The 19,466-nt window shown below is 44.0% G+C and overlaps 1 protein-coding gene across 2 annotated transcripts in view; it reads right to left on the reverse strand.

Moving 5' to 3' along the window:
• Positions 1-1,230: 1,230 nt before the first annotated feature.
• The window catches only part of ADAMTS18 (ADAM metallopeptidase with thrombospondin type 1 motif 18), a gene marked incomplete at both ends in the record, with an annotated part of 122,521 nt that continues 104,285 nt past the window's right edge, over positions 1,231-19,466 (reverse strand). The window contains 7 exons of one of the 2 annotated variants that reach the window (XM_084905342.1): positions 1,231-1,346; positions 3,649-3,796; positions 6,279-6,491; positions 8,092-8,277; positions 10,110-10,314; positions 13,420-13,546; positions 14,399-14,534. In XM_084905342.1, the coding sequence (XP_084761468.1) occupies positions 1,231-1,346; positions 3,649-3,796; positions 6,279-6,491; positions 8,092-8,277; positions 10,110-10,314; positions 13,420-13,546; positions 14,399-14,534 (1,131 nt within the window). Of the gene's footprint in view, positions 1,347-3,648; positions 3,797-6,278; positions 6,492-8,091; positions 8,278-10,109; positions 10,315-13,419; positions 13,547-14,392; positions 14,535-19,466 lie in introns of both variants that reach the window. The other variant, XM_084905341.1, reaches the window with a different exon arrangement.

Here is a 19,466-nt window from a genome sequence, read left to right on the forward strand (position 1 = left end):
TAACCACATCTCAAGAAATTACAGAAGAGCCCAGTCTTGTAAGTTACTTTGGTTTTGGCAAAATAGTATGGTGTTTTTGCAATTGAGAACAATTTTAAACTCATTAGTGCCAACCAACAGCTGGCTTTTGAAGACTGAAAATATCATCTGAAAGATTGTAAAATACTTATTCATTGAATAGTTTTGTCATAGTATGATTTATTAATATTAACATAGCAGGAAGACAGATGGATTTTTCTATTGCCACCATGACTTTTTTTTTCTTGTTAACTAAATCCTAGGGCAGATTTAAACATGTCAGTTGGTAGGCAAAAAACCACAAGTGGCCTTTAATTTTCCAAGCAGCTCTGATAATAAGTAGGGAGCATTACAAATAATGGTCTCCTCTCTTTCAACACACTGCTATTTAACTCCTAGATTTTTTAGCAAAAAAACATTTCACCAATTCGGATTCCCAAAGAGCAGACTCGAGGATCCTGGCTAGCACCAAAAGTTAGAGAGGTTGATTTAATGTATAGGGCACCAATATTTACCTTTCTTATGAGCTCTTTTTCTTCTTCTTCAGAGTGTGCATTTCAATTAAATGGAGATCTTAAATAGTCCATGTTGCCCTGTTTTGTGAATATTCCTTGGAATACGTTTCAAGTTGTGAATTTTAGTCTTGAAGACTCTATAAGCAGATATACTTTAAACGAAATAATAAAAACAACACACGCACACTAAATGAACATACATGAAGCTTGCCAGTCCAGCAGCAAGCACTGTAGTGAGCACCATTTGGCTTTTTGTGTAACTCCTGGTTGGGGGTGTCCACAGTTTCCGTCACACTGTGAGCTCCAAGTAAACGTTCCATCCATGCTTGGTTCCTCCAGCTCTCAGTCTGTGACCTGAAGTCTCGAAACCTTTTGATACAGATGTCTTTGCCATGGAACCCTTTTAAATTCAAAGGGCGACGTGTCCCAAAGTTGACCAGACTCTCACATTGACGTATCTCAGTGTGATTCATCACTTCTTTCAATTAACAGTGCAAATCAACGGTGTTTCATGAGTCAGATTTGTCATCGCTTCCCATTTTCAAGTGCTTCAGAGTACCATGTGCTTTGGGGAAGTGAAAAAGAAGCCGGACTGTTCTTCAGAGCTGGCCCCTCAACACTGCCAATCACCCGTGAGGAGTCCTCAGCCTTCGGTCCGAAAGGTAAGACCCCGGCCCTAAGGAGCTGGGGAGGGGCATCAGCTCTTCCTTGTGCATGACTTACAGCACTGTTTGCCATAAAACTTGTGGTTGCAGACACCATGTTGAGGAACTAGATGACACCAGTTGAAGAAATCAATACAGGATGGATCCTCTGCAATGAGAAAGCATAGTTAGCATGCTAGGAAAAGGCTCAGTCTCTTAAGGTGAAGGCTTATGGTTTAATGAACTTGGATCTACCTGCCTGTGCTTCTGAGTGGCATTTCTTCTTATCCATTAGGACTTGGATAGGAGGGTGAGAAAAGCAGCATTAAGACATCAAAAGGGACTATGACCATTAGCAAAATTTAAGCCAGTGGGGGGAGTGGATGTTAAGAAAAAAGAGTCATATCTAGCCAGAGATGATCTGATCCTCCCCATTTTACACCCCAGGGAAGTGCCTAGAACAGCCCATTCAGAATCACCTCAGGATCTCGTGAAACCACTGGTTCTGATTCCAAAGGTCTATAGTGAGTGCTGGGATTCTATATTTCTGACACACAGGCCGCTGGTCCGTGCGTTACTTTGGGGAACCAGGAGCCTAATGGAGGCCCATCTGCAATACTCTGTTAAGTTTAAATAAGTCTCAGAGCCAATCTGCAACCAAATGGATACCAGTCTTTTCTAACGTCTTTGTTCAAGTAGAACAGATGTGGTTACTAATTAGAAGCAGGACACTGTACAACAGGAATTCTTACCCAGAAGCACCTCACAAGATACAGAATGGGCACAAAATTGTAAGTAAGATGTTCTTCATGTAAACATAAGTGCGTGTTTGAGGAATTAAGGCTCGGTCGTTTCACTGGATTCTCGAGGAGTTCTGACTTCAAACATGTTCTCATTCACAGCTGGGATAGTTTCCTCCTCCTCTGTGCCAGCCTTAACTTGCCTTTACCTGCAACTCAAAACTACACACCGCCCACAGGTGTCTATTCATGTGCCTTCTGAATTCACCCTCCAGTGGCTCTCCCCTGTGCCTCTGGTCAGAGCATACAAAGCTCCCAATTTGTAGCCTACCTTTCTGTGATTCAGAACTACCTAAATTTGTTCTTCTACAAAAAAAAAAAAAAAAAAAAAAAAATCCCATCTAATAGTGATCCTTTAAAAAAAAAGTAAGACATTTTATGTAAAACCCACGCCCCAGACTCTCCCTTTAGCTCCCAGCCACTCAGAGTAAAAGGTAGTTCTTACACTGGCCAACGAGGCCCCAGGATGTGGTTCTTCTAATCTCCCCTAATCTTTGCCTGTGTGGTTGTGTCTGGAGCTCAGGAGCCATCTGACTAAAGGGTGGAAATTTGGAATCACTGATAGTGGAGGAAGGAGGAGATGGTCCGGAAAACATGACCACATGCTCAATGTGTGTGCACTTTTCCCTCAGAAGCTTTCTGACGAGAAAGGCTGCAGGTGTGTGCAATCCTGGCATTGCCTAGAGGTGAGGAGCTGCTACAGGACTAGCTTTCTGGCCTCCAAACCTCAGATAAGCAGGAGGGAATGGAGCAAGGGAAAGTGGTGCTGGAGCGAAGGCTATCAAGCAGGTAAGCAACAATGTAGATTCAGATGGGAAGGGACTGACTGTCCTGAATCTGATTTACCGCAAATTGGCAAGTGCAGGCTGAGAGATTGGGGACTCTTGGAAAAAGCTGTGATTACACTCAGAGAAAACTCAGCCCAAGGAAATCTGGTTAGGCTGAAAAATATTTCATGGTGTTTGTCAATAAGTTGCATGAATGAGGAATGGTTGTAGTTCCTTCACTGAATTTCCCATCAGCATACATGCACTTCATTTGAACTAAGAAAACACGTCAGCTGTCATCCTAGGACAGTGGTCTGCAAACTCATTAGTCAACAGAGCCAAAATATCAACAGTACAACAATTGAAATTTCTTTTGAGAGCCAGATTTTTTAAACTTCCGCCACTTCTTCAAAATAGACTTGCCCAGGCCGTGGTATTTTGTGGAAGAGCCACACTCAAGGGACCAAAGAGCTGCATGTGGCTCTGGAGCTGCAGTTTGCCGACCATAGTCCTAGGACAATACATAGTCACTGGGCTGGACTGTAATGTAACTGTCTTCTCAGTTAAAATGTGAGTTCGTTGAGGGCAATTCTTGTGCACTTTTGCATTACCATTGATTATACAATCTCTGGCACAGTGTTTACCATTTCTCCCTGGCGGAGAATTAATGACTAAAAAAAGGCTTATCATAGCACAAAATCTCCCCTGCGTATGAGATCCTGCCGAGTGGGAACCGCTGGGTTTGTGCCTTGTACACCCCCAAGGAGCGCCGTTCACGTGGCCTTTGATAGGAATGGCGTCCCCTAGACGTGCGGAATGTACCAGCTGCACAACCGGGTCTGGTGGGGTGTGAGGCATTCTCAGAACATGAGTAAAAGTGACTGGAGTGTGGGGTCCTCTTTACCTCTCTTTTCGGGAGCTGGGCAGAAGTTCGTGTTACAGGCGCGTGTCACCGGAGGCCTCTGCCGGAGCAGACAGCTGGAGGAAGGCCGGCCCTGCTGCACACAGTGGACGGATCGGGTCTGGACCCCTCCGCCACAGGTCACCGTGCACTGCGGAAGAGGGAGGCGTCAGTGACATCAGAGAAAGGGTCTCCGGGCTTCAGGACGTGCCCAAGGTGCCTGCTGATACATCGTCCAGAGCCAGGTACATGGGCTTGCGGCCCACAGTCTTTCTAACGTGGGAGCCAGTGGATCGGATTAAAACGGTCGTAGGCTAACGCTGTCTCACCCAAGCGTGGGTCTCCCAGTTAGGTGACTCATAAAGAAGAGAGCTTCCAGAAATACAGAAGCCGCCGTAAGAATGCGGAAACAAATACAGACACATCTAGGCAATGAATCCCTGTAGTTTAAGAATTCCAAATAATCTCTGCAGATGCAACCATGGAGGGGATAGTTCAAAACTAGGGCAGCGTAAGAAATAAGGAATCTGGCCGGGCACCCAGAGCATCATTAGCATGAGGGATAGGGTGCTTCCCAGAAGTCAATGCTGTTACTGTCTGATTAGAATTTTTTAAAAAATAGATGACTCACAAGGACTGTTAGCATTGTTCAATTTTCATGTGTCTGAACAGATTATTTCATAACAAACAAATAAAATATCAGGGGAAAAAGACATCCCCCTTTAAATTATTTTTTGTTTTTGCTTTTTGAAATTCACTATTTTTTTTTAATTGCAGACAGGTGAAACTTTATCACTATATAGACTATAGTATTTAGGGTGGGAAGAGTGTGAGTTTGTAATTAGCTCCAAATTCAAACATAGCTGTATGATCATTATTTTATCTACACCAGCTGGTGGTCTGTGAGGTCGGCGACCGCTGATCTAAACCAGGAGTATGCAAACTTTTCTATGAACTGAAGATAGCAGGTATTTTAGGCCTTATGGGCCATTGGTGGCAGCTATTAAGCTCTGCCCTCGTAGCACATCAGGCAAGGGAACACTTGGCATGCTGGCAGTTTTTACTGACTGAAATAATCTTGAAAGAATCAATCTCCAAAACTATAAAATAATGATAAAAGCAATCCATAGCAACAGGCATTGCATTTAATACATAGGTAACCACACAGATATAGCACCTAGCACCTATCCAATTGGCTAGGTGCTATATCTGTGTGGTTACCTATGTACTAAATGCCATCATGCTAATTTCCTTTTCCCCATGTTTTACTTCCCACACACACATACACAGTTGACTCTTGAACAACTTGGCTTAGCTACCTGTGTGGTTGAAAATCCACATATAATTTTGACTCCCCTAAAACTTAACTACTTAAGGCTTCTGGTCAGCAGTTAGCTATTTATCAATAACATAGTTGATTAACACATACTTTGTGTTATTTGTATGATATACTGTATTATCCAATAGTCAGCTAGAGCAAAAAAAAAATGTATGGAGAAAATAAGGAAAATACACTTACAGTATTTATTGGGGGTGGGGGGGAATCCTCGTATAAGTGGACCTGCACAATTCAAACCCATCTTGTTCAAGGGTCTACCGAAGACATACATGTACATGTGTATATATAAAATATATGCACACAAATACATGTATATAGACATACTTGTCCTGGCACACACATACTCCCCCCCCACCCCCCGTATTTCATGGTGAGGTGTGGGCAGCATGTCTCAAGCCAACAAGTGCTTTGAAAAGCTGTGCCCCAAAAGGACCAAAACAGTGTTCTCTCGGACTTTGGTTCTTATTGGTTGGAGTAGGTGATGCAAAGTAATCGCCCTAACTGGTTTGGCTCAGTGGATACAGTGTTGGCTTCTGTCTGAAGAGTCCTAGGTTGTGGCTTAATCCCCAGTAGGGGATGTGCAGGAGGCAGCCCATCAAAGATTCCCTCTCATCATTGATGTTTCTCTCTCTCTCCCTTCCTCTCTGAAATCAATAAAAATATATTAAAAAACAGACACCAAAGTGACCCAACCTTCATCGAAGCTTTCTGAGAAAGAGGGTGGCAGTGACATCTGCTGAGCTAAACGAGCTGGGGTCCATGGCTGAGGTGCCCGCCTCTGAGCCTCACCCACAAAACAGGGACCGCAAGACACACAATAAGACCACTGAAGGGATGCAGTGGGAGAGAGAAAATAGCAAATGCGTGCACAGCATTTAGCATCATGAATAGCAAGGGCTTGACAAACATTAGCTATTATTATGTTATCTGGAAATATGACAACATGACATAAGAACCAAACAAGTCAAGACCATGAGGGGCATTTCTAGAATATAGAGACGCTAGAGGTGGATTTAATAGCAACTGCTGGCACTGTGTGATAAGCTGGGTACTAAGTGATTTATCCAATTTACCTGTTGTGAAAAAGAAATCAAACCTTGTAAGACATTATCTTCTCATTTTCTGTAGATGTCAAAAACGGAGGCTCCGATTACATAACCTTCCCTGGCTGCACAGGCGGTGAAGCCCTTTTTTCTTGACATGTGGACAGGTCTACACCAGCGGCCCTTGGTGGGCTGCCCCCCCTTTTTGGACCTCACTTAAATACAAACCCCGTCCATCGGGGGGCACTCACCTGTTGCCATGGCGATGAGTACCACCCAGCTGCCACGTTGTACACGGGGCGCGCCGGGCAGGCCCCTCGGTCGCAGGCTTCCTCCAGGTCCAGGTGTGGCTTCTTAATGTTGCGGCAGCGTCGCTCCGGGAAGGTTATTAGCTTCCCCTGGAAGGCCTTCTCGCTGCACTTCAGCTCCCTCTTCCTCACCCCCAGCCCGCAGGTCACCGAGCACTAGGAGCCGAGAGAGGGAGGAGGTGTCAGCGAGCAGAGCTTGTCAGGTCTGCCGAGGGGGTGTGCCCTGGCGACGTACCGTCCCCCCAAAGTTAGAGGGGTGGGGTGATGGCGGGTCAGCCACACGCACGCGAGGATCCCACCGATAGGGCACCAAGTCCCTCATGCCCCACGGGAGAACCAGCCACAGGGCTCATCAGCACCAACAACCCAAAAGGAGGCATCGCTCTACACATGTGAGTGCAGCCAAGGCCAAAGGTGGGGTGGCAGGGGCTGGAGTCGGGGTCTCTGGCTGGTGTGTGTTTAGATGTGCAGCTCGACCCGAGGCCCAAGGATTCGGGGGTCTGTGCCGAGGGGAAGAACAACCCTATGCTTTTACCCTGCCCCGCGCGGCTGAGGTGTAACCCAATGATGTCTGCCGCAGGAGAGAGAGGAGGATGGAGGCTGAGGAAAGCAGTGTGAGAAAATGTGTTTCCGTTGAGTATGGGATGAAGCGGAGGGCCTCGATGAACCGAGTGAGGAGCATTGTGACAATCAAACAATGAAGAATGGCACTGAGCTTCATACTTACAGCAGCTCTGTGAGGGAGGGGCAAGCCAAGCATGGAGCCGCCAGGGTTTTAGTACCTCTCAAAGGAAATGCGTGAGGAAGGGAGAGAAGGACACACTGCTCTACCCTTATCCTTGAGGCGGAGTAGAAGGGCGCTGATGGACAAGAGCCAGAGCTGGTGCGCTAGAAACCCCTCCTGTGTGGGACCTCGCCAGCCTGAACTCCTGCGAGCAGACACCTATCTCCCAGGTACCCGACTCTGTCTGGCCTGGCTCCTTCCCTCAGGATTCCTGTGTCTGTGCACTCCACAGAGGTGCCCACTCCAGAAATTGAGGAGGCATCTACGCCTTGCCCACGTATTCCTGAAGGTCCCAGGGGCCTCTCTAGGAACTCTGAAAGGTCCCGCTTCTCTCTCCCTGAACCACGTTCCGCCTTTGTCTTTATTACTCTGATGCCAATGCGAGCGCCTTTCTGGCCTCTGCCCATTTGCATGGATTCCCCTTCTTTAAACATTGGGGGGCCCATTAAACTGTTAAAGGGTAGATTTGCAGTCTGTTCCCCGATGTCTGCAGCTCCAGCACCCCCGGCTCCATCCTTAACAAGGGGGTTCTAGTCTCTCCCTGCGTGGGGAACCCCTCCGTGTGGAGCGGCATCTTCTCCCCCCAGCCCCCCCCCCCACCTCCTCCTGATTCCTGCCTGTCATCCAGGCTCTCACTCCCTGCAAACTGTCTTCTGACACGGATTCCTCCTTGTTGGGCTGAGTGGGCCTAGGCTGTCCCACGGGAGGGGGACTCTGCATCCCTTACCCATGTTTCCATCCCAGCACTTGATGAGGATTTGTGCCTCCCTTTGCCCCAACACCGTGATGGGTGCCTTATCGATATCTGTGCTTTATCAATATCTGATGCAGAAATCAGCCGGGAAGAATGAAAATAGTCAGAAGGCACCTGGCAGATGTGTGTGGAACAGAAAGAAGCGCTGAGCATTTGGCTGCTGGTGGAGAAGCTGAGCATGAAAGCAAACCAGACCCAGAAGCAATAGCGAGTCCTACCTCGCTCCACGCGGAGACGGCCCACTGGAGCCGGGTGTTCTTGGGGCAGCGGCCCAGGACACAGCCCTCCTGCGCCTCCGGTCTGGGGGTGCCGGCGCACAGGCTCTCGGGGAGGCCCTCGGCCTGGGCGGCGCTCCTGCACAGCACGGCCCGCCTCCTCACCCCGCGCCCGCAGGTCTTGGAACACTGGAGGTGAAGGAGAAAAATGCTGTTGGCATGCTGGCTGCAAATGACTTTTAAGCTCTCAGACATAGTTGGTTTTAGTAGTCAGGAAAGAGAAATAAAACACTCTCCCAAAATATTTCCGTGTGAAATCTGGGGCAAACACCACGGACGGAGGCTCCTTTCCACGGAGAACGCCATGTTCTCGATCCATGCCCGCCCCGCACAATGTGCTCAAACAGCCCTCCGATTCTCCTTTTGTAAATGATAAGTACTAACTGCAGAGAGAGACCAGACAGTGCCACATACTGCTTAGATCTGCCCTCAGCGATAGATAAACGAAACTCTCCTTTTAAAAGTTATGTCTATGGCCGAAACTGGTTTGGCTCAGTGGATAGAGCCGCCGACTGAAAGGTCCCAGGTTCGATTCCGGTCAAGGGCATGTACCTTGGTTGCAGGCACATCCCCAGTAAGGGGTGTGCAAGAGGCAGCTGATCGATGATTCCCTTGCATTGATGTTTCTAACTCTCTATCCCTCTCTCTTCATCTATGCATGCTCCAAGACATTCACCCCCTAGGAGATATACTCCCAACATTAGAAAACATTTTCCATCATGTCCTCTCATTAAATGCACAAAAGGAGGCATCGCTCTACACATGTGAGTGCAGCCAAGGCCAAAGGTGGGGTGTCTCCGTTGGGGACAGGGTCGTGCACTATTAAACTTGATCCGAAATCAACACCCTCCATGATATTCTGTGTCCTAAGAGAGAGCAGGGCAGAAATGTGGGCAGGAGCTGCTATCTGGCTTCCTCATTCAGGCAGAAAACCTCTGAATTGATTATTATTGTCTAAAATTGTCTTGCCAGCTGCGGTTTAGCAGAGGCTGGGCTGTTACAGAGCAGAGTTCTCACCATCAGCACCATTTGGGGAGCTGTCCCAGTGTGCCTCTCACCCGTAGTACCCATGCCTCCTCCCCATTGTGACAATCAAAAATGTCTCCTGAGCCGAAACCGGTTTGGCTCAGTGGGTAGAACGTTGACCTGCGGACTGAAAGGTCCCAGGTTCCATTCTGGTCAAGGTCATGTACCTTGGTTGCGGGCACATCCCCAAGTAGGGGGTGTGCAAGAGGCAGCTGATATATGATTCTCTAACTCTCCCTCTCTTCCTCTCTGTAAAACATCAAATATATTTTTTTACAAATGTCTCCTGATATTACCATCAGTCCCCCAGTTGAGAACCCGTGTGTAGATGAGAGGCAGTTCTGTGCTTCCTCCAGCTTTAAAACCTTGTGTCTTTCACCGGGGATTGGTGACAATAGCCAACGGTAGGCGCGCTCCTCTCTGTAGGCCATCGACGCAAGAGTTAGCTGTCCCTTTGGGCCTCTCTCTTTGTATTTGTCTTTCCCACTCACTTTGGAGAATTCAGTAGCCAGATTCATGGGCCATTCCTCTGACACTCGAATCCCGTCTAGCTGTGCTCACTAGTCTAGTCTAAACGTCCTCTAATTTCTGGACGTCTAAGGCAGTGGTCGGCAAACTCATTAGTCAACAGAGCCAAATATCAATAGTACAACGATTGAAATTTCTTTTGAGACCCAGATTTTTTAAACTTCTTCTAATGCCACTTCTTCAAAATAGGCTCGCCCAGGACATGGTATTTTGTGGAAGAGCCACACTCAAGGGTTCCAAAGAGCTGCATGTAGCTCATGATCTGCAGTTTGCCGACCACAGATCCAAGGATCCCAAACTGCAGGCTGAATAAAAAAAGTCACTAAAACGTTAAAATGTTGCATGTTTTTGTCACCTTCCCTTTCCCTGGGGAACAAGACCAGGGGCTCCGTGTCTGACCCGGTTACCTGAGACCAGGGCCCGAGGCTCCACTCCAGGGGGCAGGCGTGGTTGTTGCAGACCTGGACCTGAGTGGGCGTGCTCACGGGGCAGAGGGAGTGCACCACCGCCGCCTCCTTCTGGAAGGGCTGCTTCTGCACACACTGGATCTTCCGGCTCTGCTGGCCCCCCGCACACGGTTTGCTGCACACGCTCCAGTCGCCTGGCTTCCAGCTGCCAGCGAAAAGCAAAGTTACTTCCAATGGAGCGGAGGCTTTGGCTCATCATTTTCAAAGCAAGTTCCTATGAAAGATTAACCACCTGATGAAAGCCTTAGGGCAACGCTAGAACCAACGAGGGCCATGCATACTAATGCTTCTTTCGCAGATTTTGGAGCCCACACTCACGTGGTCCAGTTATAGGGAGTCACTTAGTCACCACAGAGTCGCGGGAGAAAAATACATTCCTGCCCTCTGCAGGGCAAGAAACGCGTGCCATTTGGAAATCTGAGCAACCCACTCATTCAGCCAAATTTCTTGGGATCTTAACTTTGTGCCAGGGACTCTCCTAGGCATTAGGGTTGGAAAAAGGAATGAGGCAATGTTCTTTCCATTAAGGAGCCTACAACTCCGTGAAGAGGCAGACATGTGAACAAATGCCGACAATACTTTCTGATAATTGCCATGCTATTAGGAAACATATAAACTACAATAACGAGAGTAATGGAAGAGGGATCCATGAGAGGTGTGTGCATATGTGTGTGTACACAAGTGTGCTCATGCAAGAGACAGGTGTACATTCAGAGAATTTCTCACAGAGGAAATTCTAAGGAGGAAATGTCTAAGACAAATCAGCTACTTTTATGATTAGTCTTAAAATTTACTGATGGGTTGGGGACAGACCTGGTGTTCTTTATTTAAAAATTACCAGGCCAGCTTTTTCACAATGGTCTGAGAATTGATTTATATTTAAAGGGTAATCAACAGAAACTAATACTTTTCAACAGCTAATTTTGATTAATTGAAATACTATGATTTTAAGGCCTAGCATAAAGACCTAGCAGATATGATTTTTAATACCTACATCTGAATCCCGGCAGCAATGTCTAAAACTTGGCTTGTTCTACCAATGTTCCAGATATCATTTTAAGACATATGTTGTTATATATCTTTGCATTTCTCTCACCTTTCCTAGTCCTATAGATTTTTCCTTTGGTTTCCCCTCCACAAGCCTGACATGAGAAATTAAAGACCTTTCGGCAGAGAATTTAGCACATGGATTCTAGGGTTATATGCATTCTAAAACATTAGGTAGTCCATAGTATCTTATTTAAAGAAAGACTGTATCAAATAATTTATGTTTGTACAATTATTTGTATCTTATAAGATGTAAAGAAAACGTATGTTTTGCTATTAGTAGCTTCAACCATTGTCTATCAAGATGGCATTTTATTGTCTACCAAATAAAATCTCTTTCCTTTATGTGGCAAAGATAATTTTGTAAAAGTATTAGATGAAGTATAACACAAATACTCTCTGTGTGACATGCGTGATTCCCCACATTGGGGCCCCAGGCTTACTTCTCATCGAGCCTCCTTCCCTATCAACCCCTCCCTCAGAGCCAAGACTCCTACAACATCCACTTCTCCCTTGCTGCTTTTTTATGTAAACTTGTTTTTATAGGTGTATCTTTACACTTCCATCTCTTCCATTCAGCCGAGGGCTCATTGACAGCAAGAGCTTCAAGTTACTCATTTCCACATCTCAGTCCTCAGCTCAGAGCTGGCATACAGAAAGTAAGCATAGGACATGATGGCTCCATGTGGAAATAAGGGCTCAGGTTAATTCCTTTCTCCTCCTAGCTCTAATAGTCTAAGTCTAAACTTCATTCCTAGTAGATCCCTAGTGAAGAATAGCCCCTGAGAGTCCCCATTATTACAGCAGAAAATAATGAGAAAGAAGTAATAGGGTGAAGAAGAAGGCCGCAGAAGACTGTGCCCCTTTCTCCACTCCACTCTGGCAGTCATTGTGAGGCATTTTTCTAGTTTTAAATAGCCAGCAAACCTACTGCAGAGTATCATTTTCACACGGAGTCATCAGGGGCATCTTAGGAGTCGGACAGGACCTTGGCTCTCTCTTTTCATGGATGTGTATGGAAATGGAGTCCCTTTGGCTGGCTGAGGTAACCAGTGATGGGAAGGAGGCTTAAAATAAGAAACAGCTTGCCATTCAAGCATATAACTCCTATGCATGCATGCACACACACCACTAAAGGAGAAGTTACTCCATGAGGGTCATTGACACTGTCTGACAATCACATATTTCTTAGAACCAGATATTTCTTAGCAAAAGTGTAAAATCCATAAATGCTCCCAAGTTTCTCTTTTTTTGTGTGTGTTTAGGATATAGCTGGCTGGTTCCAGATTCTAAGAGAAAAACTGACTATTGGGCCTATGGGATTGGTACATAGCTACAGCCCCAAACGATGACAGATACACTAAAAAAATACATGTGTGTATATAAAAGGTTGTATAAACTCACAGCATTACCACAAAGCAAACACTACTTATTAAGATGATCTGAAACATTAGTGAACACAACCTTGCTTTGGAAGAAACTGTCAATTCTATATAAATACATTTGGCAGAAGATAAATCACACGAGAAAAGTCTCCATTTAGCTGGGAAGATTACTTAAAATTATTGTTCAAACAATAGTGTGGCTAACATCCCTCCAAAAACACACCCTCTGAGCTCCCCATAGGTTACCATCATCAGGAGTGGATTACCACTTGGCCTCTTACCCCTTTCTTTTTATTTTGCGTCTTGCTACTGTGTAATTTGCATTTGGGGTTTCATGGTCTGCTTTCCAAATTCTTAGACAACTATATAAAAGTTAAGCGCACAACCCCATGCAACCTTAACTAGTGTAGGAATCTGGGTTACTTAAATATCTGTTTGATTTAGTGCAGAGAAGAGGAGTCTGTATGTATAGGTTAAAAAAAAAAAAAAAACCACCACTAACTTTATAGCCCAAGTTAGGTTTGCATAGACAGAGTTAAATGAGTTTCTAAAGCCAATTTGTGTTTTTCAAGTTTATATTTTAACCTCAACTACCTTCTTTCTTCTATTACTTTTTGGGGGCATTCTTTCTATATCTATCTATCTATCAATCTATCTATCTATATCTATCTATCTATCTATCTATCTATCTATCTATCTATCTATCGTACCATTACTTTTGATCAGAAGCATTGACATGTGGGCTTTAATGATCTCACACCAACAGTGAAGACACATAAAGAACTAATATCACCAGAAAGCATTTCCATATGACTTACTAGGCAGGGCAGGAGAACGTATTGCATACTTTGGGTTCAGTTGCTGGCTTGGTCCTTGCATTGCAGAATGAGGAATTGACTTGAGTATTTTGATCTCGTAAGCAAATGGCCTTTACACTTATGTAACCTAACAAGACATCGAAAGTTACATAGTAGAAATGACAGGTAACCAATTCAGTTTCGTTTGCAAGCATAGCTTCTGATTTACCAGAGTTCTGATACTGCATTTAGGATACAGAAATCTATAGACTGGGTGAGATTGCCTCCTTTTGATGAAATCTGCAACTAATTTGAATCCCATTTCCCCCCAAAATAATAGTCTTTGCATCTTAATCATTTTAACGTGTAGCTTCTTCACTTTCAAGACAGCTGTAGGTTCTAGAGCCGCACAGTGACACACACAGCCCTTTGAAAGTAGGGCGGTTTTAAGGGAAAACATCCACCAACTGTCACTCTCACTGCACATACCAAATGGAAATGCTCCTCAAGGAAGAGCCATTGGCGAGCTATGCGTGGAAACTAAGATTCTGCTTTTCCATGAAGCACCTTCTACCTCCATAAGTGTGTGATACATGTACGAACAGAAGTGCCGCCCACTAAATATGTATGTGTCTGTAGCTGCCAGCTAGGACTCTGATTCTGTTTGTTTCAGTGCATCCTATGCCTTCCTTGCCAGGCTCATTTCAGGGCTTCTCATCAGAGGCGTACATTCAGTGAATAGATTTTTTTTCTCTTCCTCCTATACATTTCTGGTGTATAACTTCTGAGTCTGGGTTGTGGCTGATGTGAGAATCGTTTCCTCTCTACATAGGAAAATCCTCAGATAGTGCAATGATATTTGTTTCTTACATGATGGTTCCCAAAGAAGACACTTGTTTTGGTGCTTATTCTAACCACACAATTTGAAGAGGCCTGGCGTGGAAGGACCTGTTTTGAGGACAGACGTGGAAGGTGGAGTAAGAAGTCACCTTACCTCCACCGCAGGAGGCGGAGCATGGGGTCTGCAGGGTGCTCCAGGCGTGGGTGTGTCTCTTGCCAAGGGGCTGAGTTCCATTGGTGGCCTTGGGAAGTGTGTACTTCCAAGCTATGCCCGGGTTTTTGCCTTGCATCAGGATCTGGACAGCGTAAGACACAAATCAGAGACCAAGAGGCAGGTCAGGCCCTGGAATTCCAGAGAGCTCGCGGAACACGGTAAAGATATTTGTATGACATTTTGACCTTAAAGTTGGTTCACATCATTGTTCCCAAGTATGGTGTATGTTGACTTAAAGTTTTCCCATGACACTTAAAAATGTGTACGCCATTTCATCAAAACTGTGATTAAGATAAATGTTACCTAGAGAAACTTGACTTGACATTTGCCATAAGCCCACAACCCTCAACTCTAGGTATACATTTAATAAAAATAATTGCATTAATAAAACAAAAAATGTTTTACATTATATTGAAGGAAAGAAAGTCCTGAGGTCTTAACCAAAGAGAATGTGTTAATTGTGTACCAGGATGAGCAGCAGATAAGACCAAAAAAAAAGTCATCAGAAGTAGGGATTGATTTTATATAAATAAATATAAATAAGTAAAACAAGCACTAGAAAGGGCAGAGACTTAAACTAAATCTGATCCTATAAGATGCTAAAATAAGAGCAATAATTTACTGGCACATTCTAGGCAGCCTGCTGAATTTTTTCTATGCATTATCTCAAAACATTCCTCTAACCACTTTATAATGTAGCTATTTTTTCACTGGAAAAAAAAAAATTAAGGCCCCGTGCAGGTCACATGGGTGACTAGTGAGTGAGCTTAAAACAGAACAACTTGGGACCTCCAATAAAACATATCTCAAGATTGCAAAATGTCACCTTGGTTTTGGGCGAGGGCAAATATTTGCCTTCCCTCCTGATCTCTCTTTCTTCATTATTCTTCTCTTCTTTCAAGCTTGAAGCATGAATATAAATAGCTGCTTGTCTCTGCCCCATGAGTCTTGTGGAAAACTCTTTACCACCAGAACTGGGCATTCGTGCCCAAGAAGCAAAGCAGATTTCCAGTTAAATATAGAAACCTCTGGCTCTATCTCTGTCTGGTGGGATCCCACCTCAATTAAAGTTGGGTGGGTGGCGGCTGTTCAAGGACCTCCATTAAACCAGACCACTCCTTAGGATGCTACAAAATGGTTTCCACTTTGCTATTAGCGTAAGTGGATCCAGGGATATAATGGCTTACACAAAAGATTCCATGGTGCGGGCATTATTTATTGGGCAACAAAACGAATCTTGGCTGAAACCGGTTTGGCTCAGTGGTAGAGCATCGGTCTGTGGACGGAAAGGTCCCAGGTTCGATTCCGGTCAGGGGCATGTATGTTGGTTGCGGGCACATCCCCGGTAAGGGGTGTGCAAGAGGCAGCTAGTCGGTGTTTCTCTCTCATCGACGTTTCTAGCTCTCTATCTCTCTCCCTTCCTCTCTGTAAAATATCAATAAAAATATATTAAAAAAACAAACAAAACAAAATACAAATCTTGGTGCCTCTCAGAAAGAAATAAATGTTAATAGATGGATCTTTGTTCCTCTCACCCCCATTCAGAACCAAAACCAAAAATAGCAAACAAATAGGACCATTAAAATAGACAAATAACCAAATTCTATTAGTCACCAATGAAAACCTTCTTAAAATTGATGTCCTAAGGGATTTTTAGTTCTGAGGACCTTTTCTGTCTTTGCTTTTCTTATTTACATACAAAGGTTCTTAGAATCATATATCCAATCTACACTAATAAAAGAGTAAGATGCAAATTGACCATACCTTGGTGATGCCCATCAGCCATTTAGGAGTATGCAAATCAACCCAACAAATATGGTGGGTTAATTTGCATATGCAGGCACTACTGAGTGGCCAGGGGCAGTGCTGTCATCACAGTTATGCAGGTGTCGCGTGCTGCCCCAGCCTCTGGGCAGCATGGGAAGGTGGAAAGAAGACTCTGGCTGAGCAAAGGAGACTCCAGCAGCCAGGAGAAGGAAGGCCCATTCTTTCACGAATCTTCATGCAAGGGACTCTAGTTGTGTTATAACATTTCATACATTTTGAACACAGTGTGCTTTCCTTATTTGAGATTGTTTCAGTGTTTCTGTAAATGTCTTCAAGTGCTATTAAGTAAAACAGACACTTTTTTTTTTCACAATCCACCTAGAATTGTGAGAAGTTTTACATTCAAAAGATCCTCATGATGGTCACTGATTTCTCAACTCAAATTTCTCCTTCAATGGATATAGTATCTCTAATGCAACACTTTGGGTTTTTATTTTCCATATGCAGTAGGATTGGAGAGATTGTGTAGTGGAGAAAATAATGCAGTGTATCACATGTATGTGCAGGAAAACACAGGGACTGCCTAAGAGTTACAGGGAGCAAAAACTCATGAGGCACATACTATTACAGTATTGGCGTTGCATCACACATGCGTGTGTGGAAGGCATATTCAAGTGTTAAGTGTGATAAAGAAATCCACTTACTTTTCTCCTCTTCCTAAGGCCAATCATCCCCCTCTCCCTCCATTCAAACTAAATTCTGGCTCCTACTGTCACAGGGAAAAGTGATCCCTAATGGGAATGCAAAGAAAATTAAACATTAGTTCTTGCTTTGGGGACTTCAAGGACTTATATTCTGGTGATTTAACAGTGGTTTAACAACTTTTCAAAGGGAATTAAAACATAATCTACTTTCATCTTATAGACAGATTGTAGAACTTAAGCCATGCATGGCATGTGGTTTTACTATAAAACATTTTTAAATGTTGCTATGAACAGCAGGATGCATTTAAGAAAAAAAAAAATTAGACTGTGAAGATCAAAGTGACATCACTATTGAACAAGCAAAACCAAGATGTCAGGTTTCCCCAGATCTCCAGGGAAGCCAATGATAATGATGATGATAATAATAATAATAATAATAATAATAATAATAATAAATAATAATCAAATCAAATCAAATCAAAATCAAAATCACCTTCTTACAAACAAGAGAATTTAGACAATCTCTGTCTGTCAAACCCATTTCTATACCTGTACCCCCACACTCTCCTGTTACCCAGGGTGCCTTGTTCTGACTCTGGTGTTAGTCCAGGTTGTCCCTCACCAGCTTAAGGACATCACTACTACAGTTGCCCACTCTTTCTTGAGCCTTCAATTTCCCAATCAATTGGATCATTCCCATCATGCAGCCAAATATGCTAATATATCTCTCATATTAAGAAAAGAAAATATCTTCATGTATTCCTCAGTTCTTGTTCCATTTTTCCCCTTTGTAGCAAAAATTCCTCCAAGAGTTGCCTTTGCTCTCTATCTCCATATCTTTCCTTACTAGTCCCTGATTCTTCTCTATCAGGTGTCCCTCCCACCACATCCCTGCAACTGCTCTTTCCAGAACACCTTGTTATGTTCAGTAGGTGATAGGCCTCGTCTTACTCAACCAGTCACCAGTACTGGACATAGTTAATGACTTCCTCCTTCCTTTGCCACCAGGAACCGTTTTATTTTCTCAGTTCTTCTCCTGACTCACTGACCTTCATTACCAGTCTCCTTTGTTGAATTCTCCTTATCTCCTAACTATTCAATATCAAAGTGACCTTCAACTTCTTGACCATTTCTCTCATTTATCTATACCCGAATGTTTAAAAGGTGCATCAATGTATTAACACTAAACTCTTGATTTTCCTCCCTGTTTTTCCCAGTCTCATAGAATGGCAACCTGATCCTTCCAATGATAAAAGCCAAAATGAAAAGTTGGTGGCACCTTGATCTCCTCTCTCTTTCTCACACTCCACAGCTACTCAATCCAGAAATGGTGTTATCTTTACTTTCAACAAATCTCAACTCTGACCATGTTTCCCTTTGTCTAGGCCACCGTGGCTGCCCAGATCTGAGCTACATCTCCTCTTCTTATTCTCACAGTCATGGCCCTCTCTAGATGAGGAGAGATCTACTAGTCTCCAGTGGAGGAAATGAGGCAGTCCACACAAAAATAATACCGTAATGTAAAAACAAGGTACTACACAACTGCAAAGAAAAATCCAACAGGGCTGTGAAATTGGGGGAAAGGATCGCATGACTGAAGAAGCTTACTAGCTGTTATTAGTAAAGCATGCTGTGGATGATTTCAGCAAAAAAGCCACCAAACAATGAAAGAGAACTTAAGTTTTCTTTGAGGATTTCTATTTACCTCAATAGGACAAACTCTTAAATTAAGTTTCCCATGTGCTTTCCCTCATAGCTCAAACAAAAATAAAATTATTGAGCAACAATTAAGAATAGTAGCTAACAGAATACTGAATAGCAAGAAGACAACTAATCCATTACATATTATCCTATATAACAAAAGGCTAATATGCAAATCGACTGAACTTGCAGAACGACTCAACACGGGAGCTGCCCCCTGCTGGTCAGTGTGCTCCCACAGGGGGAGTATGACTCAGCTAGAAGCTGGGCTCTAGCCTAGCCTCTCCTGCCAGCAGTTGGACATCCCCCTCGGGCTCCTGGACTGTGAGAGGGCACAGGCCAGGCTGAAGGACATGCCCCCCTAGGTGCACAAAATTTGTGCACAAGGCCTCTAGTTAAGGTAATTAGGCATTTTCTTACCCAGCCAAAGCAAGAGAGAAATAACTTACACAATTTACTGTAATTGTTTGCAGGATTAGACAACTTTAAATTACTACCTCATAAAATACATAGAGCTGGATATCATTGTATTAATGTTATAGTTTTATAGCCAGTAGCATAAAGGATCTATTGTTTATAGTTTGTTTGTTGAACATATTAAGCATTCAATGAATCATAAATGAATAAAAGACTTTAAAAACTTTAAAAAAATCAAATGACTCAAAGCCCGACTGTAATGTCTACACAGCTATACATCCACAGACAGCTGCTATGTGTGATCAGAGACAATATTTGTATGAACTAGCAGAATGCTGACTTAGGAATTTATTGTAGCAACCCCTCCTAGAAACCTCTTAAAGATAGTAATTAAACAAATAGATGCCAAGACCAAATATATATAA

This window comes from Pipistrellus hanaki (genome assembly GCF_964339955.1).
Source record: "Pipistrellus hanaki genome assembly, chromosome: 15".
Lineage (NCBI taxonomy): Eukaryota > Metazoa > Chordata > Mammalia > Chiroptera > Vespertilionidae > Pipistrellus > Pipistrellus hanaki.